General features: G+C 42.8%; 1 protein-coding gene across 2 annotated transcripts; it reads right to left on the reverse strand.

The window, feature by feature from the left end:
* Positions 1 to 267: 267 nt before the first annotated feature.
* SF3A3 (splicing factor 3a subunit 3) lies at positions 268 to 24,224 on the reverse strand. 2 transcript variants are annotated; one of them, XM_004001818.5, is made up of 17 exons: positions 24,042 to 24,224; positions 23,717 to 23,764; positions 22,368 to 22,420; positions 22,156 to 22,261; positions 19,101 to 19,173; positions 18,639 to 18,730; positions 17,466 to 17,548; positions 16,281 to 16,419; positions 15,294 to 15,362; positions 14,806 to 14,873; positions 14,568 to 14,675; positions 13,569 to 13,638; positions 10,888 to 11,052; positions 10,680 to 10,790; positions 9,477 to 9,567; positions 1,461 to 1,516; positions 268 to 577 (listed from the first exon to the last, which is right to left on the reverse strand). In XM_004001818.5, exons 1-17 carry the CDS (start codon positions 24,135 to 24,137, stop codon positions 500 to 502), a joined length of 1,506 nt encoding a protein of 501 aa, XP_004001867.1. In that variant the 5' UTR covers positions 24,138 to 24,224; the 3' UTR covers positions 268 to 499. The 2 variants fall into 2 exon arrangements, with proteins under 2 accessions (XP_004001867.1, XP_060255450.1); XM_060399467.1 differs by having other exon boundaries at positions 268 to 1,516.
* Positions 24,225 to 27,446: the final 3,222 nt, after the last annotated feature.

A 27,446-nucleotide genomic window follows, 5' to 3' on the forward strand; every position in this document is an offset into this window, starting at 1 on the left:
TCTCCCCATTTTTCCCTAGTATAGTATATGCATGAATGGCTGACTCAACTAAGGGCAGGGCTTTCCTGGGGTGATGCTCATTTGGAAAGGCAGCAGCAAATGCGGGTGGGGAACAAGGTCAGGTCAGAATCACCTAGCATAATATACGTTAACAAAATAGGTGCTCATTAATTTAGTTGCTTCTCAAGTTTGTGAGAAAGAAGTAAGGAGGTGTTATAAACTAGAGGACTGAATTAGTTCATGATTCTTGTTTCACAAGAAGACACATTCAGAACAAGGGCTGGTTTTATTTTCCAACAGAATCTTCTTCAGTAAAAAACAAAGATAAAACACATCTCAACCCTGCGACCTGCCAGCATGTCTTGTTTCTACAAGATGCACGCTAGTCCGTAAGACTAAGTAGCAAAGAGTCTTTAGGAGCATTTGATTGGGAGAAATAGAAAAAGCAGATCTTAGGGAAGCCTGGGCAAGGCCCACGGCTGAGACACATCCCCAAACACTAGAGGAGTCCTTGTCTTTTCAGATCCTCGTACGTCTTCTTATTCACAACATTCCCACTGGAGTCTTCATACTCTTCCTAAAAGGGAAGAAGGACTCCATTAAGTACAACTCCTGGGAGAAATATTTAGACCAGCCTCTGGGTACCTGAGCTCACCCTGGCCTGATTCCATGCCATTCATCTAAAACAGCCTTTCTCAACTGGGGTTCTGCTCTACTGCCCAATGGTACCAATTATGACCAATCCTTGGGGATATATGAGAAAATTGTGTATTCAAATCACTTCCGGAGTTTAAGATGAGGAACTCCAGCTGAGAAAGGCTCACTTAAGACATGATTTTCAAATGGGTCCCAAGAACTCTAGGTTTCTACCTAAGAGGACACTATAGGGGAGAAAGGCCAAGAGGACTGAGCTTCTCCACATCCAGAGGAGTTCTGCCTTTCCTATGTATTGGAGTTCTATGTCACAGTTTGAAAAGGGCTTTGCTGCTAAAGGAACACTGAACACCACTGACCCAAGAGGAAGCAGCTACCATAGCTCACATACATACCACTCCTCATCTCTGAAATCTGCTCTTAGGGATAACCATCCCAAGACCAACAAGACGCCTCCCTACGCCATGAGCAAGCTCATCAGATGCTCTTCTCAAAGGAGATCTAACGTATGACACAGATTTTCAACCTCTTAGCTTATGAATCCCGAGGGCAGGACAAGACACAGGGTACTTCTGCTTGCCACTTCAAAATTTCAAAGGGAGAATATAACCTGTCTTAAGACACAGATTTGAAGTCTGACATATGTAATATCACAAATAAATTAGGCTTTCAAGTCAAGAGCCGATTAGAGATACTGTCACCCTACACTTCCTGCTACAGTGAACCAGGGTCCGTCTCTCACTCCCTCCTGCACCATGAAGGACTCTGTGGCTTGACGTTACACCCGATGCTACATAAACACTCACCTCAGTGTCAGGCTGCCATCGTTCCGACGCCTTCTGCAGTTTCAGCTTGGCCCACACTGCCGGACGAGAAATGATCAGCAATCAGATTCCACTGAGTCCCCTGAGTACTGGGTGTTACAACATATCCCTCATTAGGATCCCCCTGAGTGCCTGTCCTAAGACATCTGCCTGCCCCAAATGGGAATTTTGGCTCTGGACTGGCTGTGGACAAACCCCTTTCATCGCACAATTTATCACAATGTTCGCTTTGTTGCGGGCTTCTCTGGTGGCTCAGACGGTAAAGTGTCTGCCTGCAATGTGGGAGACCTGGGTTCGCAAAGAGTCGGACACGACTGAGCGACTTCACTTCACTTGCTTTGTTGCAAAATAAAAGTTGGATCAAATATAATCAAACACCTCTCAGAACTGAGAACTGATACTCTCAAAGGAAAAGTTAGTATGGTACAAAGCATAGGAATTATTGGAAAAAGTGACCTTACTGTATTAAAGTTCATAATAGAAGAGAAAGAGAACGCTGTGCTTAGTCACTCAGTCATGTCTGACTCTGAGACCCCATGGACTGTAGCCTGCCAGGCTTCTCTATCCATGGGGATTTTCCAGGCAAGAATAATGGAGTGGGTTCCCATGCCCTCCTCCAGGGAAATCTTTCCATCCCAGGGATCAAACCCAGGTCTCTCGCATCGCAGGTGGATTCTTTACCATCTGAGCTACCAGGGAAACTCGAGAATACTTGAGTGGGTAGCCTATCCTTTCTTCAGGGGAATCTTCCCAACCCAGGAATTGAACCAGGGTTTCCTGCATTGCAGGCATATTCTTTACCAGCTGAGATAATAGGGAAGGCCCAAGAGAACACTAGACATTGTCAAATACCTCTACCTGAGGTCTGATACATGTATTTCAAAAAATTCAGAGAAAAAAAAACAACAGTGAAATATCATGGCCAAAGAGTCTGAAAGATAAGATGGCTCAATAAACACTGAAGACAATAGGAGAATAATTCTTGACAGTTCAATTCTAATGAACACGAAAAGGGAAAGACATCTACAGACACTACCACAGCTCCAGAGGAAGGGGTCAGACATGTGCAAAGACAGGACAGAGACAAAACTAGGGAAAGAACAACTGAAACTTGTAAGAATGGTGTCTGGAAGGTGAACAAAGGGCTATGTGCCACAGATGGGACAGGTCGCTGCTGTGAAGTAAGATGGCAGTGAAAAGGAACAACTACTTGATTCTTATAAGCTTTCATATTTCTCATCAAGTAGAACACTCTCTAAACACGACAAGAATAGAAGAAATATCATATAGAGAAAGCTGAAGTCTAAGATGGGTGAAGAAATGTTAATAGCAAATGAGACAATATATAAGTGCTTAACTCTGCCTGGTGTACAGGCATTCAGCTAATCATCTTTTCCTTCCTTGCTAATTGCCTTAAATTAGCTGAAATCTTTTTAAAAACATATTCATATTTGGCATCGGGTCTTAGCTGTGCCCCATGGGGTTTTGGACCTTCACTACAGCGTGAGGGATCTTTAGTTGCAGCGTGAGGGATCTAGTTCCCTGACCAGGGATTGAACCTGAGCCCCCTGCATTGGGAGCACGGATTCCTAAGCCACTGGATCACCAAGGAAGTCCCTGAATTCCTATTTTTGATGGGACAGCCAATACACTAAAAGCTACAGACACAGGATATCATGGTTTTAGAAAAGCGATTGCTCACAGGCAATGTCCCTAGAATCCATGAAAATGTATCTCTCATGATATTGTCATAAACAAGATGATGATATCTGAACCTGATGCTATTAGTTTATTAGGTTTAGTAGACTTATACTTAGTGAATTTTGGTCAATTGTGACCAACCACCTAAATGAGAAATATCTTGTGAGAAGTTCCATAGGGCTCTTTCTTAGCTGTCTTTCGTTCAACTTATGACTTGTAAATTTGGAACAATGGAATGATTAAAATAATGAATTCATACCTCAAATCCTTCATTTAAGTTAAAAAAATAAAAAAGTACTGTAACTTAAATAATAGTACTGAATCCCTCCTGCTAAAAATGCCAAAGAAAAGCTTAAACAGAATGATCTAAAACAAAGACAAGGAAAGCCAGTATGGGAGCTGTGCCAGTGGCCCGCTCCCTGCCCACTCCCACAGGGCACACGCCTTTCCAGGTGCTCTGGAAGGAGCAATCCTGGTCTAACAAGGAGCTGCTTTTGCTGCCAGTTACTGAAGCAACAGCTGACTGCACCACGGATGGCACCTGACCCAGCTGCACCTGCCTACCATCCTTCCCTGATATTAGAAATTGGGACCCTGAGAGGCTGAACTGCATGAAGGCAGGCTCTGAATACTGAAAAAGGTCATACAGGGCAAGAGCTAGAGTTGCTTTCACTGTGAGCTAAGGCTTAAAGAGAAGATACAACAAAGTGGAGAAGGCATACACACAGATGGAAGCACAGCTGGAAAAGCACATTCTTCCTCACAGGATGGAAGGGCATGGAGTTAGATTTTCAGGGGCTCTCTTCCTCATAGCCCCAGATCCTTAAGATGTCTAGTTTAGATGCTTAAAAAAACCCAAATCCAAAAACCACACATGAAATCCAAGTTTAATAAAAAATATTCTACCAATGGGAAATGAAGAAAAATTGCACATACTCTACAGAATAATAGAAGTTAACTTCAATTTAACAATTAATTGATTATACCTATAGCTGATTCATGTTCATGTGTGGCAGAAACCAATACAATATCGTAAAGCAATTATCCTTCAATTAAAAATAAACTTATTTAAAAAATAAGTGATGCCTATTAGTAGTGAGATGCCTGAGATAAAAGTCTGTCACGATCCTGTGGGAGTCAAGATGTCTGTAACTGTCTGTTACTGAAAAGTCTGAAAGGAAGCCAGAGAGTTAACCTAAGATACTTAAAAAGGAGGACTAATCCCTGGGGAAAGAAAGGAGAGGGGAGATGATGAAAAGAGAAAGTGATACTGAGATAGAAGTGAAACTACAAATGCTACACAAATGACCTACAAGTGTCAAGGGAGGTCATTATGGGTGAAAATGATACACTGTATCAAAGATGTGGCAATAATAATATGAGAGAAACTGATAAACCTAGACATCTGAACAAGGAGATAAGTATCGAAAACAATATGGATAATATTTTGAATCATGAACCTGCCAATACTATTCTGGAAAAAATTTTTTTCTTTTCTTAATGATCAACTCAAAAACATCTATGGGGGTAATTTAAAATAAGGCAGTCCAGGATTACGGGAAGAGAAAAGACTGTGGTGGAATAGACACGTGATTGACCCCTGGCTTTCTTTTCTTATGGTACATGACCTTTAGAGACTTACCTCATTTTTCCTGTTCTGAAAGCGTGGGTGATCTTCTACCTCACTGATTGCTCTGAAGATTAAATGAGTGTAAAAATCTCCCATTTGCCTCGCATATACCAAGCATCTGGTATATGGTAGCTAGCAACATAAAGACTAAACTCCAAATGAAAGATAAAGGTGACTTTGGATCTCACACCTTGGACTCTGTAGAGGAGCCCACAAGTGAAGCTGACGATGATAGCAGCTTATGCTTTCTCACTGATACTTTCTACGTTGTGGTCAGGCATGCTACAGCACTTTACCTGAATTATTTCATTTAATATATACATTATCTCATTTGAGACAACTCTCTGATGTAGATATACTATTAACACCCACATTTGATAGATAAAGGAAACCAAGGCACTAAAGGACAGAACTTGCCCTGTGTCCCCTAGCCAGGAAGTAAGTGGCGGAGCTATGATCTGGACCCTGACAGGTGGCTCCTCCAGAGGCTGCACTGTTAGGAATGTGGTTTTGAACCACCTTTACCCTTGAAGGGGAACAGATGAAAACATAAAGAACTTGAGGGACTCCATCAACAAAGTCCTTGGGTAGAAACAACATGACAAGACGTAGTGGGGGGAAAGCTACTATGTGTAAAACGAGTAAGCTCCAAGGACACAACACAGGGAATTGAGCCAATATTTTAAAGTACCTATAAATGGAGGACAATCTTTAAGAATTTTGAGTCACTACATTGCATGCATGAAAATATAATATTTTAAGTCAACTACAACTTTTTAAAAGAGGAAAAAAAGGAGATAATGGGATTCTGAAAGCAGAAAAGCCACTTTTTGTAAACAAGGTGATAAGAATATTGATATAAGATTAAACACTTAAGTTTATTGAATCATTATGAGTCAGATGTATAGAATTTACTGTTTCAGATCATCAATATAATCACCTCCTATAAATAACTCAACAGAATGACACATATTAATAATGGATAACAGAAATTAGTAGCAGAAATAAACTATTAGATGAAACATTAAAGTTAGAACTGTTAGAAAAACGCCTGTATGAAAGGAATAGATTCAAATTTACTATATAATCTTTGTGAGAAATCTAACAAGAAAATGAGAAATCTAACAAGGAAATAAGGAGTTAAATAGAAATAGATCAATTAATACACTGAGTGTAAAGAGCTCACCCGTATATAAGGATGAATGTTGACAACTAGGGTAAAAAAGAGCCCACATCTGCTGCCAATATTTGATAACTGGGGAATGGTCTATTACAGTAGAACAAACAAGCTGTCAGACAACAGGAATTTCAAAAAGCAAATGGGAGTGATCAATAAGGTTACAATGTAATATTGAGTTTATGTGGCTCAAATAACACAAAAGTGGCAGAAATGCAAGACACAAAGTTTAATTACAACTAGAATCAACATGTCCATACCAGAATTCAAAACAAATAGACATTAAGTATGAAAACTACTGAACAGGAGAAAATGTTTATAAATGATATGACTGCTAAAGGGTTACTATTCAAAATACGTAAACAACTCATACAACTTAATAGAAAAAAAACAAAAAAACAACCTGATTAAAAAATGGGCAGATAATCTGAATAGGTATTTTTCCAAAGAAGACATACAGATGGCTAACAGGCACATGAAAAGATGCTCAATATCACCAACTGTCAGAGAAATGCAAATCAAAACCACAAAGAGGTATCACCTCACACCTGTCAGAATAGCTGTCATCAAAAACACCACAGATAACAAATACTGACGAAAATGTACAAAAACGATACCCTTACACTGTTAGTGGGAGTGTAAACTGGTGCAGCCACTATGGAGAATAGTATGGAGGTTCCTTAAAAAACTAAAAACAGAACTAGCATATGATCCAGCAATTCCACTCCCTGGTATACAACAGAAGAAAACAAAAACACTAATTTGAAAAGATACATGTACTCCCAACATTCATAGCAGCCTTCTTTACAATAGTCAAGACAGGGAAGCAACCTTAATGTCCATCAACAAATGAATAAAGGAGATGGAGTGCGTGTGAGTGTGTGTTAGTTGCTCAGTCGTGTGCAACTCTTTGTGACCCTGTGGACTGTAGCTGCCAGGCTTCTCTGTCCATGGCATTCTCCAGGCAAGAATACTGGACTGGGTTGCCATTACCTTCTCCAAGGATCTTCCTGACCCAGACACTGAAGCCAGGTCTCCTGCATTGCAGGCAGATTCTTTACCATCTGTGCTACCAGGGAAGCCCCAAAGAAGATGTGGTATATATAGATAGATAGATATACATGCACACACATACACACAATGGAATACTACTCAGCCATAAAAAAGAATGAAATTGTGTTATATGAACAACATGACGGACCCGGAGGGCATTATGCTTAGTGAAATAAGTGAGGCATATAAAGACAAATACTATATATTATCCCTCATACGTGGAACCTAAAAAATAAAACCAACAAATGAATATAACAAAACAGAAACAGATTCACAGATATAGAGAACTTGTGGTTACCAGTGGGGAAAGGCAAGGGCAGGGGCGATGGGAGTGGCAAGGTAAGGACAGGGGATTAAGAGGTACAAACTACAATGTATAAAATAAATAAGCTACAAGGATATGTTGTGCAGTACAAGGAATATCGCCAATATTTTATAAGTTTGTTTTTTTTTCCTGTGTGACTTGGAAGATCTTAGTTCCCAGACCAGGGGCCAAATCTGGGCCCTCTTGCAGTGAAAGCAGGAAGCCCCAGCCACTGGACTGCTAGGGAATTTCCTAGTATTTTATAACCTTAAATGGAGCACAATCTATAAAATTTTGAATCACTGTTATACACCTGAAACTAATATGATATCAACGTATCTCCAAAAAAAGTAAGTTTTTGAACAAAGTAACAAGATCAAAGAAAGTATTAATAGGAAAAAGGAAATAGTAAAATGCAGAATAAAAATATTGAGTTTTCTACTTTGTCATACTAAATCAAGGAATCATATGGGCTATTAACTAGAGAGTCTTCTCAGAGAGGTACCTTTCTATGAGGAAGTAATCTCCACATAGTTTCAAATGACAGAAGAGAATATAGCATGTAATCAGATTGACTTTATGACATAAATATGGTTTTGATTCCTAAATCTGACAAGTGTCTGAAAGCAAAGCAAAAAGCACATCTTATTTATGAATGTAAAAACAAAACTTCTAAACAGAATTCTAACAGGATAAATAACTACATTAAAAAAAAACCTACCACTCAGTATGAAATAATTCAGAAATGCTGTTTTATCCGAGCCTGATCAAAAGTAATAAAAATGTTGTCACCTTTCTTTCGTGAAATGTGATAATAAAATCATAAGCCAATCTTAAAATTAGTGAGGCTGCATCACATGGTCTTTAAAAACAGCACTCAGGCAAGGAAGACTTATTGCCTGCTTCTACTTAACATTTAAGATTTGGGGGTAATGCTTAGGAAAAATAAATACATGGAATAAAATTAATTAAAACATGTTTTTGCAGTTGAACCTGATTATAAGCCTAAAATAATGTAAGGTATTACATTACAATTTCAAGGTATCAAGTAATAAATCAACTCAGGCAATCTACAGGACATATTTAAGAAAATATGCTCCCCTTTCCGCCCAGTCATGATCTACTTATTAGTTATATGCAGCTAGAAAACAAATCTAAAAATGTGACAGCATTCAAAATGCAGTATTATGATTCTATGAAATTTCATTACTATTTTAATTTCCTCTAAACAGAGTGAAGGGCAAAAATGAAAAGAGGCTAACTGGATAATCTGATATATTTTAATTCTGATCAGAGGAACTGTATGATTCTGACTTGTAAATGCATAAAGACAAAACAGCAAAAAGGAGTCCCCAAAGCTTACCACACTCAAGAAACTCAATGGAAGAGTCCCTGGAATTCCCTGGGGTTAAGTCAGGGATTGTGGAACCCTTTAGGTCACTTCTACTTGGCTTTACCATGGAGGATTTGAACCCCCGAGGTGGAGCCAGATCAGTTAGCTGACCAGGCAGCAGAGTAGTGTGATATGCTAAGAGGCAGTGCCTGAAACTTAGCAAAGTGGAGTGGTAAAATTCTTTTCCTAACAGTCTAACCTACTGACAGTGAAAACATGACAAAAAAAGAAAAAGAAGGAAAACTGTGAGGAAGATGGAAAAATCTACCATGGCCAGGTGGCCAGGAAGCCTGAGGTTCCTGGGAGCTTCAACACCACATTCCTGGACACACGCTGAGCTTGGCTTTTTCTCTGAGAGGTATTTTGCTGCCGTGTTGCTGTGTATCTGCCCTGTCACCTCAGAAATAAGCTTACCAAGATCACTTTTATTTCTTCCTTTGTATCTGCAGTTCTTAACACAGTAAAATCAATTCAGAAAATACACATACACTCATTCACTCAAAATCTTGCATACCCAGTTCACAGAACCCAGTTAAAAGCAGTTTTATACTCAGCACAGAGCTCTTCTCAAGGGGGAAAGAATCAGTACTCCTGGCTAATCCATCCCCTGAGAAAGCAATAACTATAGGACTGTAGTAGTCTGTATGTACCACAACCTGCTGCCCTTAGGCCTGGACACACGACAATACTGGGACAGTGAACTGTCGCCCTGGCCTCGGGAAAAATAAATAATTACTTACAGGAGACCGCGTCTTCAATCTGTGTCACATTAGCAAAGTGGGCAGTATTTGGGATGCCCAGACACCTCATGCCATGAGCATGGCGCCATTCCTGGGAGGAGAGAAGCAAGAGGACAGCATGAAATAGGACTGACTGGACACACAGCACTAACCCCATCCTACTCAAAAACCTTCCCTAATCCTTTGCAAAAGGCTCCACCGAAAGGCAGTATTCAACTTTTGAGGTTCCTGTCTGTAGACAACTGGCTATGACTGACAAGAGGCAGTTACTTCAAAGCAGCACCGTATGTCTGCCTCACTGGGCAGGTTTATGAAACCTAGATCCAGACAAAATCTGTGTCAAGACCACAACTCTAACTCATCACTTCCCTCCTATGCAACCCCCCCACCAGCATGTGTAAGCATTACTGATGGCAAGTCAGTGTCATCTTTAGAAGTAAAGGAGAAGACTGTTCATCAGGTACAAGCAAGGATATGAAAGAGACCAAGGAGGGGGCTGATGCAATGACAGTATGGCTCAGGGATGGCAGATGGCATGGGCCCTGGATGCCAATTCCAATTCACTGGAGGTGGTACTGAGAAAGACTTAGAGACTACTGGAGTTCGGCAGAAAAGGCCCCAGAATCAGTAATATGCACATCTGAGGAAGACAAAGAGGAATTCACACACATTCTCCATTCTTGGCTACATCTAGCATGTCTTCTATTCTGTAAAATTTCCCTCCAAGTACTGAGAACTGAAGGTAGAAACAAAACAAGGCTGAATTCACTTACTGGAGTACCACCCACATAATGCCTTCTCTCAAGAATAGCTTGATAAATGTCATCCTCTTTTTTTTTTTTTTTCCCAAGAGGCAAAGGCCCATTTAAGACCCAAAGAAGGAGGCGGTCAGCCCTTTCTTTGGTATTGAGTACCAGCAACAGGAGAGAGAAAAATGACCAACGAGTTAGAAAGGCAGGAAGGGCAAGCAAGAAAAAACGGAACATGGTTCAAATAGTGGAATGCCTCCAGAAACCGTTTCAGGTGCAACCCAAGGCTGGCACTGCTGCCAGAAGCCAAATGCCACATGCTGGACTTTATGTCCACTCCTCTGATTCGCTCTAGCTCTGGAGGCTAGGGATCCTCTCAGGCTGCTCCTATCCTCTTCTCTAAAAGACTCATGTTTCAAGCTTCCATGTCCAGGAGAAGCGCCAAATTTCTTACAGCAAAGTGCCGCTGGAAGGCCTTAGGACCTCGGTAGGTATAGTTTCCACAAATCTCACAGTTATAGTTGATATTTAGGCCATGAAGCTTGTACAACCAGTAAGGAATGGGCTAAAAGAAATGAGACAAAAGAAAAACAGTATTAGACCAGTGTCTGCATGTGCTGCCAAAATGAGAGAAGGGGGAAAGAGGGCAGCGGAGGACTGACTTTGCCGTCCCAGCCCAGGGGCAGGTTTTTGGGGTTGTAAATGATCTCGTTCTCTTCGTCTTCGCTCTCACTCTCACTGATCTGCTCCTCCTCTTCCTCTTCCCGCTCTTCTCCAGTCCTCGCCTGCTTGCGTTGCACGTTTTCGTGAGTGAGATGTCGCTGCTCCTATGTCAGGGCCATGAATGAAAGGGGAGGTGAGAGAAGAGTGCAGAACAAAAAGGGAAATTTCCTGTTTTCCTATAACCTTTGTTGATCCTTCATTTTTAAGGATCAAGTTTTCTTTCTTGCACAACAAAAGGAAAGTCTTGCTTTCAAACAGAATTCCTCTTCAGCAGACCTTTCCTGATCTTAAAGGAAAAAGTAAAAACAAAACAAAAAAAACGGAAAAAGTTAAACCTAGCACTTGCCTAGTTAGTCATCTGAGGCCACAGACAATCGCAGAACAATAGAAGTCTTTTCTCTTCTGTCCCTAAACCGTTCCCTGAATCAGTCTTCCTTTCTCTTTCCCACTGTTATTGCCCTCACCAAGGTGACAACGTTCCAACTTGCCCCGAGTCTGTCCTCACTCCAGTCTAGCTTCCATGCTGTCCCCAGATTTATCTGCTGGAGAAAACCAATCTCGTGGCACACTTTGCTTAAAAACACTTTAATCTGCTTTCTGCTACTTAAAGGACAAGGTCCAACCTCTCAACATACAATAACTTTCCAAATTTTTCTCTGACTACACCATCCCTCACCAGACATACCCAGGGACAATGGTTTGTTTTCTCATTATTTCCTTTCACAGTAATTTTACCTTCATACTTGCTGTTTCCTCCACCTGGAACATCTTAATCTCCCTCTTTATACTTAGAACACCCAATCTCAAAGTATTACAGTGAACATCACATTATACTGCAGTTATCTGTAGCCCTCAGTCACAAACTGGGCTTTTCAAGGATAAGAGGCTATGTCACATTCACGACTGCATTCAAAGATTTAGCATAATATTTGGACACCAACAGGTGTCAGTAAATGGTGAAGCAATGGTAAAAATAATACCAATTCATAACAAGATCAACTTTTGGAACTCATTTTGGCTGGAACTGGCTGGAATTCCAAGGAGAATAGTGCCACCTCCTGGCGGGGAAAGCAAAATGCTCTCAAAGGTAGGACTTGTGGGCACACCTTATGTCAGGGGCACAGATGAGCCTCGCATTTGTCTTCAAAGGACCGGTGACTCAGTCTGCTGTCCACACTCAGTTCAGTTCAGTCGCTCAGTCGTGTCTGACTCTTTGCGACCCCATGAACTGCAGCACGCCAGGCCTCCCTGTCCCTCACAATCTCCCGGAGTCCACCCAAACCCATGTACATCAAGTCGGTGATGCCATCCAACCATCTCATCCTCTGTTGTCCCCTTCTCCTCCTGTCCCCAATCCCTCCCAGCATCAGGGTTTTTTCAAATGAGTCAGCTCTTCGCATGAGGTGGCCAAAGTACTGGAGTTTCAGCTTCAACATCAGTCCTTCCAATGAACACCTAGGACTGATCTCCTTTAGGATGGACTGGCTGAACCTCCTTGCAGTCCAAGGGCCCACACTAGCACAGTCCTAGTTCAGTGTGGAGAGTATAAGTATCCCACATATCCAATGTCTAGCTAATCCCTTTCATCCAAAGGAGTTGTAACAGTGGGATCCAACAATGACTCTAGTTTTATGAGTTATTATACACGTGGTCATCAAACAAGGGCAAGAGACAAAGACATGTGGACCAGCTATCTGAACCAGAGCCACCTACTCAAAGCACCATGTGAGCATCTGGAAAGGAAAAGGCTCTGAGAGCAGTTGAAAACTGCACAAAGCAGACACTCAGAAAGGCTGGTCCTCTCTGCAGCACTCCCAGAGACAATGACCATCTTCCACCTTCTCTTCCCTGAAAGAGAATCATTTTCTCCTGCTCCTCCCCCAACTTTCTCTAAGATAAGCATCTTGGTTGGGTAGGCCTTTTTGTACCTGTAACCCTCTTCAGCTTCTTCTTGAAAAAATACTCAAGGAGCAGCTCACAGCCAGTTCTGCACCACTAACCTCCAAACCTAGTACCATGTAAGTTGCTCCAACCCTGTGAACATGTAAGTTATGCCTTTTCAGAGAAAGTCATTCATGAAGACCTGCTGCTGTGGGCACACCTATGTCAGGGGCAAAGATTAGCCTCAGTCGTCTTCAGAGGACTGGCAACTCAGACTGCTGCCCACACTCGCACAGTTCTAGTTCCCTGTGGAGAGTATAAGTATCCCACGTATCCAACGTCTGGCTAACCTCCTTTTATCCAAAGCAGGTGTAAAAGAGGGAGCCAACAGATGACTCTAGTCACATCTTACACACCTTTTGAGTGTCTGCTTCCTGGATCACCCCTGGCTCTATTCTGGAGCTCAGGGAAAGAATCTGGATTCTACATGGAGAGGGGAGTCTACTCTCCCACCCAGCCTCAGGGGATTGAGCAAACCTAGGAATGTCACCTAACAACAGACCCCTAACAACAGAGCAGGACCTCAGTGAAGGGCTAAATACCATGGGAGAACACAATTTTCGGCTACAGTAGTTTGATCTATGCATTTTCTCTTGCAATCGTAAAAAATATCCTACAAGTTCATAGCTTCTTACTTCCACAACTTGGAGCATTTACAGCCCTCAGCTGAGTCACTTACCCCAAGAATCTCTACATATTCGTATATCTGGGCTTCAAGGAAAGCAATGTCTTTGTTCCTCTCAGTGTCTCTGGAAATAAGAAACAAACTGTATCACTTAAGGGTTCTTTCACCCAATGCCATGTTCTCTATATCTGGGAATATTTATTCCATAGGAGCATCTAAAATTACAAGCACAAGAGAAACATCACGTTGTGAAAGCAAATGTTCTGTTCAGCTCAGGACTTGTTATCTTTATTTATTTTTAATTAAAAAAATATTTTTGGCCATGCTATGTGGCTTATAGGATCTTAGCTTCCCAAGAATCAAATCCAAGCCCTCTACAGTGGAAGCGAGCAGTCTAAACCACTGGACTGCCAGGCATTTTTCTCGAGATTATTTCTTAGAATGCATAGAAGCTTCCTCTTTGACCTCATTCTAGAGAGTGAAAGGCATGTCCAGGTATTTAAATTCCTATACAAAGGAAATGTGGTACAGAAGGGCAAGCTCTGGAAGAGGCAGACTTGGGCCCAAGTCTTGCTACTTAGTAACTGTGAGATAACAGGTATAACTTTTCTAAGTCCTTATCTGTCAAAGATGAGGATAACAAATACTTTTCAAGCTTGTTTTGAGAATTAGCAAAATCACATATAAAAAAAATACCCTGTACAAGCATGTGGCTCAGGAACAGATTCAACTGTTACTAGCAAAAATGCACTTAGACGAACACTTTTGAACCAACTTACCCTCTATAACCTACAGAGGTAACAAAAGATACCCGGGGTACAGTTTCAACTTTAGAGACGTCACCCACTCTCAGACACCTGAGTACAGACTGTCCTTGGTTTATAGTAACGATGAGAGAACTGTCTGCCATTAGCAGAGAAAAAGAGCAGACTGGAGCCGGATGGATCAATAGCGGTGATAAAATGGGCTTTAAAATTTCCGATGTGGTATGAATTCTGCACGGGAATAAAAAGCTTAAAATGTAAGCAGAGGTGCCCCCTCCCCGCCACTTACCGCTTGGTGCCCTTTGTCTTGGGATTTTTGGCAAACAGGGAGGTGTCGAGTGACTCAAGGGACTTTCCTTTGGTGCTGAATAGCCTCTGGGCTCGCTCTTCTAGGGTCCTAAGGAGACACAGGGGCAAAGGATTTCAGGATTACTTTACCATCTAGGCTTGCTTCTCTTTGCAGTGTGGAGAAGATTGTGAAACTCAAAGTAAACGAGACAGTTCTGATAGAAAAATCAGTCTCTTACCCGCCACACTTCAGGCCTAAAGCTAGGAGTGCAGATTTTAATCTGTCCAGACCCAGGGAGGCCAACTCCTATATGAAAGAAACAAGTTACAATTTTATATAAATAGACTTGGAGAAGCAACAAATGCTCAAACTTAGGTTTGCAGGCTGGTGTGTGGGTGTTCCTAAAACAGTGGCAAGACCACACATTCCATAGCCAGTCTCCTAGCAGGATGCTCCAACTCTCCAAAGGACCGACTCTGTGATTAAGTTCATCCGTAACCATACTGGCTGTGTTCCACTACCTCCACTATAGCTTAAGATGGTTAATTTTCAGTTAACAGTGTTCAAAGAAATTGGATAAGCTTTTTTTTTCATCTTTCTATATTCTTCGTAGATGCTTATCTCAAGGATTTGTGTCTTACCGTAATAAGTCTGTAGCGTTAGGAGATCAAGTGACCCCTCTGAGGCGTGAACAGGCAAGACCAGCACAGGCTAAAGAAAACATACCTCCCAGGAGGAGAATGCAGAGAGGTCAAGATGGGCTCCGGCATGGGTCAGGGCACTGCTTGTCTCTTTCTGGAAAAACAATACGATGTTTATTAAGACCCAGGATTAGAACAAAGGCAAGGGAGTCATCTAAATTACAGGCATACCTTGGAGATATTGCAGGTTCAGTTCCAGACCACTGCAGTAAAACAATTATCGCAATGAAACAAGTCCCACAATTCTTCCTGGTTTCCCAGTGCATACAAAAGTTATGTTTACACTATACTGTAGTCTATTAAGTGCACAATCCCATTATGTCTAAAAAGACAACACACATGTCTTAGTTAAAAAACTTTATTGCGAAAAAATGCTAACCACCATCTGAGTCTTGGTAGTAATAAAAATCAAAGACCACCGTAACAAAATAAAAACTGGCAATAGTAGACTTGCCTGATGCAGGGAGTTGCTGCATTTGTTAAAAAAAAAACAACACAAAACTGCACCATCTGAGAAGTGCAAGAAAGCAAAGTGCAGTAAGACGAGGTGTGTGTGTACCAGGTGCTGGGTGGCCCCTTATAAACATGTATGAGTGAGAATCAAATGCCTTTAAGAGCAGAGCAAAAAGGAAAAAAAAAAACACACCAACTAAAACTAGATGGTCCAATTCTCCCAGAGATTTCAGAAAAAATTCATGTTTGTCCCCAGGAATGAAAATATATAATAAAGATTTCTAGCACATAATTATATCAGCTTTTGGTCAGTAGGAACCACAGAGCAGTAATGATATGGTTGGTGAAAATGCTGGGCTCAGCCAATGGCAAGTGGGCCCTGACAAATCTCTTTCCAAAGTATACAGAGAAAACTCAGCATACTTGGCAGAGAACACCTCCTGGCTACAACTGATCCCAAGGGACCAGCATCCGAAGGCCTAAAGCAGAGGCTCAAGATTAAAGTAAAATAGTTTACTTCCCTGGAATGTCCTCCACCCAAACCCCCACTGAAGCTCACCGGCCATCCAGGAAAAGTACCATTCTCCCACTTCTTCTCAAACTCGTTCTGAATTTTTCCAAAAAGTTCATTCTGATCTTGGAGAGGCTTTACTCTATCTGTGTAATCCTGAAGGTATTCAAGCAGCATCTCCAGATATCTACAGAGGAATATGTAATACAGAGACAGCAAGGTTTCTGTTTCTGATATACCGTTATGCCCTATAAGATATACTTATAACTCCAGTGATACTAGTCTTTTGAAGGAATAAAAATGAGCTTACAATTGGCTTTCTTCTAATATGTCACCTTGATTCTGACCTTTCCTATCTTCTTTCATCCTCAAGATACAATTCCAAATACTACAGTCTTAACTCACAAATAAGAAAGATTTCAGGTAAAAAGAAAATGAGAAAAATAGAGGAAGGCAGATTACTAACTAGGGGCACAACACCACCAACAAAGCATGACATCTATACATCAGACCCAGGCACCTCTGAGAAAGTTTAATTTTGTCCCCACTCTGCTCAGCTCCAGAGACAGAGGCACCAGGGTGGGAGACTTCCTTTCACAATGAGACAAAATTAAGAACAGTATGGGCCTAAGATCACAGATGTGCCCACAGACACATATTCTTCCAGAGCCAAAGTATTATGATTTTACTTAACTAATTAATCATTTATTTGTTTGGCTGCACTGGGTCTTCACTGCTGCGAGGGCTTTCTCTAGCTGCACAAGCGGGGGCCACTGCTGGCTGCAGTGCACAGGCTTCTCACTGTGGTGGCTTCTCTTGCTGCAAAGCACAAGCTCTAAGCACATACGCTTCAGCAGCTGCAGCACACAGACCCAACAGCTGCGGTGTGCGGGCTCAGGGTGCCCAGACTCACTAGCTGAGGCACTTGGGCTCTAGAGGGGGGCTCGATACTTGTGGTACAGGGGCTGCTCCACGGCATGTGGAATCTTCCAGGACCAAAGATCAAACCCGCGTCCCCTGCACTGGCAAGCAGATTCTTATCCACTCTACAGCCAAGGAAGTCCCAAAGTATTATGATTTTTAAAATGTATCTTTAAAACCCCTACCTTCCCATAAACCTGGAAGTCATTCATGTATGCCTTTCATGAAACAAAATTCAAAACTGCCCTCAAATCTCATTAAAATAATCTTCTAGTCACATTCAGGAGAGGCCTGGAAGCTAATAATGCCTACCTCTTGTACTCGGCATTCTTCCTTTCTTTAGGAATGTCAAACAACTGGTCAAAGATGGACAGGTAAGTGATATAATCCAGCTTCTGAAAAGAGAAAAGAAATGACAAAGAGATTCAGTTAGGTGTTTGCACCAAGTTACAACATAATCTCCAATAAATGAGATCAAAATTGGTCCTAACTACATAATCTCCAATAAATGAGATCAAAATTGAGCCTAACAAAGTTAACAACACTCACTTTAGCCTTTTTTTTCCTCCTACCATTTAATTCCTGCATTAACTGGGTGTTAATTCCACTAGACGGAGTAGAATATGAGACACATAATTAACCTGGAAAAATACAGATCAAGTCAATAAACCATAGGCTAAAAGAAATATCTGTTCATCATTACTATATACCGGGCACTTATTTAAAGACTGACATCCACTACCTGTTAAAATAACGTCCCGGAACGTGCCGTTTTTTCCCTCAATCACTTATTAAGTATCTTTGGACCAAGTGTATGGATATACATGAGAACAAGACAGATCCAACAGGATTGGACTCATGGAGCTTATATAGCTGAGACAACTTTTGGGACATGTCCTTACAACTCCAAGAGGAATTCCATCACATACTTCCTTGCGACTTTCCTGACACTGTCACATTAAATCTCATCTCTTATACTACTACTACTAAGTCGCTTCAGTCGTGTCCGACTCTGTGCGACCACATAGACGGCAGCCCACCAGGCTCCCCCGTCCCTGGGATTCTCCAGGCAAGAACACTGGAGTGGGTTGCCATTTCCTTCTTCATCTCTTATGGTAAGTTATTTTAGGTATCTTTTTAAAGATATTAAATAGTCATTCCTGGAAGAGATTATGTTTTTGTATCTTTATGTACCTACTACTATGTGTACCTAACACAGATGCTGGACGTGTATTTGGGAGTTTTAAAAATTTATTGTTACAAAAGCAAAATAGGCTTGTAATAATAAAACAAAATTTACTAGTAAGTAAAAGACTTATTCATTCACTGCAGAAACCCGATTTTCACTTTGAAAATGGTTTCCTTCTAAGAAAGCACATCACCATTTTAATAGTTACCTAACAGTTCCAGAACACAAGGAAGACACGGCTCAGTGTCCTGACTCACTGTGAGAATCAGAGCCACCTTCTCTATCCTGGGTCTTACCTCAGAGGCCTTCAGGTTAATGTATTTGAGGTAACAGTCATGAAGATCCAGGTAACGACCATATCCCTCTTCATCTGTGAACTCCACCAAATCTGAAGCAATCAGAGGTATCAGTGATTCAGGTACTAAAGACCACTTTATTGGACTTGGCCTTTCAAGTGGACTGCACTGTTTCATAATGCAGCCCTTTACCCAAATACCCTTTCTCTGCTCACAGAGTGAAACAGGACTCAGCCAATGCATTTAAGTTGGACGAGCACAAAATGAACATTGTGCCCAAAGCCAGTTTAGGATGACAATTTAGTCCAGGCTTTTCTCTAGTCTAACAAAGAGAACATCAGTAGGAGAACCCAGCTATAAATTTCTGTGGGGCCATTTTCCAGAGCTCTGAGGGCAAATCTGAGCTCTGTAATTTACCTGTACTTCTGTTGGTGCTGGAGAGAAGCACTAAACCCTACTTACTTTGTGCTTCTTCACTTGGATTCTCTCGCGCTTTTAGGAGTTCCTCAAATTCCACTGACATCGGAACACAGATCTGATGGGAAAAAAAGAGAAAAGCTCAGGTGGATTTTTCAACATAAAGGTTGCAATATCACAGAATGGGCTATATAGAAAGTTGGATTTCTAATGCTTCACTTAGCTTGGATTTTTCATTAGAAGTTTACTTCTGTTTTCCAATTACCTTGCTTTTTCCTTTGCTTTCTGCCATTGTTTAACTAACATTTGCTAAAATAACATTCAAAAAAGTTCAAATAACATAAAAAGACAGAATGAAAAAAAAAAAATCAAGCTGCCCCCTTTAATAATTTTCCTGCAAGGGAGTTCTCTGGTGCTCCAGTGTTTAAGATTCTGCACTTACAATGCAGGGGGCATGAGTTCGATCCCTGATCGGGGAACTAAGATCCCATATGTCTTGAAGAGCACTCCCATCCCCTGGGAAGCAACCTGCCTCCACCAAAAAAGATTGTACTGCAAATAGATAACCACTGTCTACAGACTACTTAAAAAATTTTTAATGTCAGCCATTCTCAAACTTTGCTGCACATTAGAATCACCTGCCGTTGCTGCTAAGTCACTTCAGTAGTGTCCGACTCTGTGCGACCCCATAGATGGCAGCGCACCAGGCTCCCCCGTCCCTGGGATTCTCCAGGCTCAAGGATACTGGAGTGGGTTGCTTTTTCCTTCTCCAATGAGTGAAAGTGAAGTCACTCAGTCGTGTCCAACTCATAGCGACCCCATGGACTGCAGCGTACCAGGCTCCTCCGTCCATGGGATTTTCTAGGCCAAGAGTACTAGAGTGGCTTGCTATTGCCTTCTCCTGAAAGAGCGCGCTAAAAGCCCTGACATACTTGATACCAATTAAATGAGAAGTGGGGGGAGGTATCAGCACTTTTTAAAGACCCTCAGATTCAAATGCACGGCAAGATTTGGAAACCATTGCTCTGTGCATTTATATATGTATTTGTGCAACCATAATACAGGCAAATGACAAGATTATTACTTTGCTTCTCACATAATTGGATTTATTTTTTCCCCCTTAGTATATCCTGGAATAAATTTAACCATTTATTCTGCATCACTTTTCCACCAGAGCTGGGATAAGGTTACACACCAAAATGGTACTCACGTCTTCTCTCTTGGTTAGCAAAAGACTGAATACCTTCCAAGGGGAGTGAGGAGACATTTACGTGCCTCCACTAAGTAGCCTCTCCTGCCTAGTATTTTCAGTCTCTTATTTTTCTACCCATTCCTTTACATATGGACACCTTCCTATCTTCCTCCTGCGTCTCCTCTCCTTTTTCCTGCCAGTCTTTCAAATGCATGTTAAAACACTACACACTACTGTTTCCCCATTATTCACGAGTACTCCCTGTGACCAGATTTCCCAGATTTCCACGCCCACCACTTCCACTGAGCAGCAATCCTGGCAGTTACCAATCAGTAACAGCAGACACCAGTCACTTCCTTTCTGAAGCTCATTTGCTGAGCTCCCATAAGACATGGCCTGGAGCTGCCAACTGACCTGTGCTGGAGGCTCCCCAGGCCCCCTTCCCGTGAGGTGCCTTACTGTGAGTGCCCCAAGGCACACAGAAGCTGAGTCTCCCTTCACACTCTCTCTCCCTCCCAGAACACTATGATTCACAGCTTCAGCCATCAAGTCCACGTGATAATTCTCAAGCCCCAGTCACTAACTTCAACTGCTCATATGACACTTCCACCTAGGTCCATCATCACCTGAAAATCTACATACATAAAAATCCACTTCCAGTGTAAACGAGTTCTTTCTTCCTTATTTCCATCAAGGGAAAAAACAACTTTTCAGTTACAGAGTCATAAATGCTCAGTGCAACTACTGACCCCTCTCTCCACTTCTACAGACATGCCTCACTCCCCCTTTGCCCTGGAATTCCTTTGGTCAGTTGTGCAAGATGTTTAGTAAGTTCTCAACAACTGAGATGTAATCCCTGCTCCTTATAATTTTACAGTACAGTGGGGCAGACATTTATTGTCAGAGAACATGACAAGATCATAAAGAAAAGAAAGATTAACTGGCATTAACTAGGAGTGAGATAGACTAGGAAGCAATTTTCATGAAAGAGTTGATCTCTGGGCTGAATCATGAAGGGGTAATGATCAATGGACGTGAGTAAAGCCTCTTTGTGTTAGTCGGTTCCTCCAGGCAGCAGATTTCAAGATAGGAACACAAGTGGTTTCTTGACCAGTGGGGTGGTGGGGGCAGGAGGAGAGGGATTACCCATGAAAGATAAAAAGGAAAGGACTTCCCTGGTGGTCCAGTGGTTAAGACTCCATGCTTCCAATGCAGGGGACACGGTTCTGATCCTTGTTTGGGGAACTAAGAACTCATGAACTATGAGGTGTGGCCACCAAAAAAAAAAAAGAAAGGAGAGAGCGAGCAGGATGGAGGGATGGAGCAGAGAGAGCCTAGACCATGATGTAGATATGAGAAAATCTCACTGAAAGTCTCACAGTGGGCAGAAATAACCAGGCTGTGATACCCCTCCCCCACACTGTGTTCAGTCGCTGGTTAGGGGCTGCCCAGGAATATGTGTGCTCTGTCGCTTCAGTCGTGCCCAACTCTCTTTACGACCCTATGGACTGCAGCCCGCCGAGCTCCTCTGTCCATGGGATTTCCCAAGCAAGAATACTGGAGTGGGTTGACATGTCCTCCTCCAGGGGATCTTCCAGACCCAAGGACTGGACCTGCAACTGCTGCAGTGCAGGCAGTCTTTACCACTGAACCACCAGGGAATTAGCAGGCAGCTTCTTTACCATGAGAGCCACCTGGGAAGCCCTAGAAGAGAATGGCTTTAGCTTAAAGCTGAGGGAAATTCTGAAAGAACTCGCAGTTGCAGGATGTCACCTAACTACGCTGCTTATTGCTAACTGGTAAGTTCCTTTTTGAAAGGACATCTGAATGACCATCTCCATTTTCCTAACACATGTCCTTTGTATACTCTTTGGACAGGACTGGAGAAAAAACTTTGCAAGGTCATACCTCATTTGGGTGCTTCCGGTGGAATTCCTTTATTTGTTTGAGTCTATTATAGAATTCAGCAAACTCATTGGGTCCTGAAATGGCATTGAGCTCCTCTTTTCGTAAGCTGCAATTTCAGAAAAAAATCCAGAAAACATGGAGCACAAAGTCAGTCCTTTAACCATGGCCCCTCAAAAGCAGTAATTGCTGGACTGAATGTGACTGTGACTTACCCATCCTTGTCGTCATACAAATCCCTCAGATTCCCACTGACTTCCATATACCTCTGAAAGGCAAACACAAATCCATTAGAATGAAGCAATCCGCCCGTACAACTGAGACCCAAGCAACCAACAAGGGCTCTCTAGTCAAATCTCAGGAAAACTTCAAGACATGTGGTGTTAAAAGTTCTTATGCTTTCTGGTACCCTTAACAGACAACACTGGCTCCTAGCTAATTTTTAAAACAGGTCACTCTGAAGATTACCTAAGAAATGTGTTTTGAGGGGTGGCAGAGTTCCCATATTTAACTTTCCCTAGAAGAGTCATGGGCTTCCCTGATGGGTCAGTGGTAAAGAATCTGCCTGCCAATGCACAAGACGTGGGTTGGATCCCTGGGTCGGGAGAAGGAAAAGGTAATCCACTCTAGCATTCTTGACTGGGAAATCCCATGGACAGAGGAGCCTGATAAGCTACAGTCCATTGGGTTGCAAGAGTCGGACATGACTTAACAACTAAACAACAGTAGAAGTATTGTATTGTAAAAGAGAGCCATGTGAGAGTCACCCTTTGGAAAACAGCAGTTCCCATCAAAGACTCTCAAAGATAAAAGGGTAGTCCAAGTTGACTTCCACTATTTCAAAAGGCTTGACTAAGGAATGCTCAGGCTAAGTAAAACACCACACAGCTTCCTCTGGATTCAAATTCAGGATGGCACAAGTACATAGCCCATTCTCCAAAACTTTTGGAACCAGATTTGCTTCTGAATTTGGAATTCAGGAAGGTACTACATGAAATATCCCTAGTGGGATCTGGAAAACACATTAATTAGTTCTGCAGTGAAAGTTATGTTATTTATTGAATGGGATAAAGACCATAAAAAACCTCTCATCTGATCAGATCAAGTCAGATTTTTGCCACCAAATAATTTCCAAAACAAATTAAAACATCTTTTGTTTTCAGAATACTTTGGATTTGGGAATCTAAATAAGGGATTAGGGGCTAGTAATATTTATCTATCCTAATTCAGAAACTCTGATTAGGGTCTTTATTTTTTTTTCTATGGGGGAGAAGGAGAGTACCTTCTAAGCCTGAGGCATTGACACCTCATAACTACTCTTTGCACATCCATGGGACACAGGATGCTGTAAAGGGGATCTTCTCTAGTAATTAAAAATGAGTAAGAGTACTCCATTCGGAGAAGGGAGTAAGGGTGGTTAAACATCCTCAGGGTTGCTTTCGGCGCGTACATTCGGCAGGCATACAAACTCCTCGACTGGCCAATCGGCTACCTTTTTCCCGCACCCCCTCCCTCCTCTTCCAGTCTACCGTGCCCAAAGAGAAGCGGACAGCGGGACACTCACATCTTGCATGGCCCGCGTGCGGTGGTCAGAATTGATCTGGTCCCGGAGCTGAAAAAAGGCAAACGGTGACATATACGCCGTTAGTCGGAATTCTGGAGTTGGGAAGGCCGCCCGAGGGCGGAGCTTACCTGCTCGGGTCTTAGCAGCCCAAGCAGAGAGGCCTCTGGGCGCTGGGCCCCGGGGAAAGGTTACCTAGGCCTGAGCTCGGGGAGGGAATCCCCCGAAGGGCTCGGGGCGGGGCGGGTCTGAGGGCTGAAAAAAACTCTGAGGTTAAACCCGGGCCGGGGGCCCGGCCTTACGGTAGCCCCTGCCTAGGTCCACTCACCGTGGACTTCTTAGTGAGCATCTCTTTGGCCATGACATCCATAAGCCGTTCCTTCTCCTCATGATAGCGCCGCTGCTGCTCCAGAATCGTTTCCATCTTCCCTCCTCCTTCTCCTCCCCCGCCGCCGCAGTCGCTGCCGCCCCAGCTCAAGCCAGTCCACCAACACGACCGGAAACAACCCCTGCCGCCTTGCGCGCCCGCGTCCGCAAGTTACGAGTCCGGAGGCACCAAAGTTCCGCGGTTGCCGGAAGTTCCTCGGGGACTCGAGGAAAAGTGAGCACCGCTAAAGACCCAGTCCGTGCTATGGAGACTGCTGCAGTGCCCCCTGCTGGCCGGAGGTGTGTGGCGCGATACCGAACGATTTGCAGGTGCCTCTAGGGGGCACACAGAAATCCATCAGCCTGGCGTTAAGGAATCTGACCTGGCCGGCGGGGACTTCCCTAGCTGTGCGGCCGTGCTGGTAGGGACCTGGACTGAGTAGCTGACGCGCACGTATGGGAGCTGATGAACCGGAACTTGAGTCTCCAGCTCAGTGTGACCTGTGACAACGTTTTTCCCTCAGTAAAATGGGAATGATCGCGGGTTTTTTTCCTTTCATTTATTCTTTTCTTTCTCCTTCCCTTCCTCTCTTTTGTTATGTGGAAACAACCTAATTGTCTATCAGCAGTGCTGCGTGCGTGCTAAGTCGCTTCAATCATGTTCGATTCCTTGCGACCCTATGGACCATAACCCGCCAGGGTCCTCTGTCCAAGAGGTTCTTCAGGCAAGAATACTGGAGTGGGTCTCCATCCCCTCCTCCAGGGGATCTTCCCCATCCAGGGAACAAACCCACATCTCTTATGTCTCCTGCATTAGCAGACAGGTTCTTTACCACTAGTGCCACCTGGGAAACCCAAGGGACTGGTTAAATAAAATATAGTGCATTCAAGCAGTAAAATATTATATAACTGGAAAAAAAAAAACCGAAACAAGTCTATATGCCCACATCTAGCTGGAGAAATGAAAACCTATGTCCATATGTGCAGACATGCATAGCAGCACTATTCATTATCAACAAAGCTGCTACCCCCAGTCATTAACTGGTAAATATACAAACCAAATATGGTGTATCCATACAATGGAACATTATTCAGCAATAAAGGAGTGTTACAATATGGATGAACCATGAAAGCATCATGTTATGTGAAAGAAAGCAGACACGCAGAAAAAAACAACAACACACACACACACACACACATTAGTGGACGTCCAGATGGCAAATCTACAGAGACAGAAAGTAGGTGAGTGGTTGCCTGCTGCTAGAGGTGAGATGGGAAGGAAATGCAAAAGCAATCTTTTGGAGGTGATAGAAAAATTCTTGGAAAAGGAAATGGCAACCCACTCCAGTACTCTTGCCTGGAGAGTCCCAGGGACAGAGGAGCCTGGGAGGCTGCTGTCTATGGCGTTGCACAGGGTCGGACACGACTGAAGTGACTTAGCAGCAGCAGCAGTAGCAGTAGCAAAATTCTAAAATTGAATTGTGGTGATAGTTGCAAAAATCTATTAAATTTGCTAAACTCAACTGAATTGTACACTCGAATGAATTTTATGATATGTAACATACCTCAATAAAGATGTTTAAAAAGTCTATATGAACTCAGGTGGAAAGATGGTCATACAGAGTGACAACAACTAGAGGTACAACAGTTTATATAAAAATAGACATGCAAAGAGATTATTTCCAGAAAGATATCCAAGTAACAGTAAACCATTGTTGTTTATGAGGAGACAGACTGGAAGCTCTGGAATGTGAGGGAAATTTTTCTTTGTATACGTCCAAAGTACATCATGAAAAATTTTCCTAAACATATATATCTTTCAGTTTAAAAATACATTTAAAACTAAGTATGAAAATACATATATGCACATGCTTGCTTAACAAAAAAGAACTAGGAGGTCATAATATATGAAGGAGTTATTCGTAATTTACCTTCTTCTTTTGATATTCTTCAGTTTTTCTACAATAAGCATGAACTGCTTTTTGTTTTCGAAAATTTGAAAAATAACAGAGATAATGACGTTTGTCCTGCTTGCTCATGAGGTGTTGTGAAGGTTATATTAGTGTCTAAAAATTTAAGCAAGACCTCCAACTTAGGGATAGGATCCCCAGATACAACAAATTCCCAGAAATTTTTCCTGCACTTCTGGGAGAGAGGTAAGAAATTCCTCTTCTGGATTGCAGAGACTCAGTGTGTGTATCTTTTGAGGGGGGGGGGGGGGGGTAAAGGTTTGGGATTTACCGTATTTCATCACATATGAGACACTATCAAGCGGTAACCCCACCATTATTTTATGGTCGATTAAGAAAGAAAGAAAAATTCTTTTTTTCAATTAAGCTATGTCACATGGTTGATTATATGGTTGCATCTGGGTTTCTTAGGTCATAAATCTGACAAATGTTTATCTTGAAATCAATGACCCATTATTGTACTTGCACATCCCTTTCCTCTTAGGTGGGTGGGTCACCTAAGCACCATTCACCTGATGCCTTTCTTCCCCTGAAACCTTCTCCTTCCTCACTCCTTCAGACCGGTCACCAAGTCCTGTCTTTTCCACTCCAGCTGCCACCTGTCTCATTATCTCTCACCTGGACCACTGCACCAGCCTCCTCCCCAGCCTGCTCGTCTTACCCCTCCAATCCATTATTCACTATGCAGCGATCTCACGCCCCTGCTTTAAGACTTCCACTGCCTGGTTTACCCACAGGGTGAGGTCTGTTTCACTTGGCTTTCAGCGTTTCATGACCAGGCTGCTGCCTGCTGCCTTAGTCTTTTGGCACTTCCTCCAAATGAAATTACTTGCTGCTTCCTCAAAATACACCATATGTTTTTTCAGGCCTCCAGGTCTTTGCATTAGCTGTTTTCTATGCTTGGACTACTCTTCCTCGGTAAGTTCTTTACTGAACATGTAGTTAAGTGCCGGAGGCTGAGTGTGGAGGGGTGAGCAAGGCAGGCGTGAATCCAACCCTGAGAGGCTGGTGGAAGAAAGAGACGAAAATGTCAACATACAATTATTAATGATAAGCACACATGGTGGGCTGGGCATTCATCAAGGTTTGTTGAAAATGTCAAAGTTTAGGATTCAGATTGATCCGGGAAGGCAGCGTGGAAAGTAGAACCCCGGATCTACCTATTTCGGGAACTTGACAAGTAGAGTCGCCACTTCTGTGAAACGGAAAAACGCCCGCCCCATAGAATTTCGGAGAGGATTTCATTTCAGATACATATAATCACGCGGTTCTGCCGGCCCGGAGGGCCCCTCCCCCACTGGGCGCCGAAGGTCCGCCCGCCCGTCCCCCCGGCCGGGGGTCCCCCACCCGGGGGGAGGCCGCGGGCGGGACGTCAGTGGCTCAGCCCGCGCCGGCCG

The sequence above is a fragment of the Ovis aries genome, chromosome 1 (assembly GCF_016772045.2).
Source record: "Ovis aries strain OAR_USU_Benz2616 breed Rambouillet chromosome 1, ARS-UI_Ramb_v3.0, whole genome shotgun sequence".
In the NCBI taxonomy this organism is placed as follows: Eukaryota; Metazoa; Chordata; class Mammalia; order Artiodactyla; family Bovidae; genus Ovis; species Ovis aries.

Bases quoted from the DNA above. Each gene is read 5' to 3' on its own strand.
- SF3A3 (XM_060399467.1), bottom strand. From the start codon at position 24,137: ATGGAAACGATTCTGGAGCAGCAGCGGCGCTATCATGAGGAGAAGGAA. The intron at 19,174-22,155 runs GTATGACCTTGC...TTTTCCCATCAG, and splicing joins ACCGGAAGCACCCAAATGAG to ATCTGTGTTCCGATGTCAGT. The intron at 15,363-16,280 runs GTGAGCTTCAGT...TTGTTTTTCCAG, and splicing joins GTACTTTTCCTGGATGGCCG to AAAGAGACAAGCAGTGCCCT.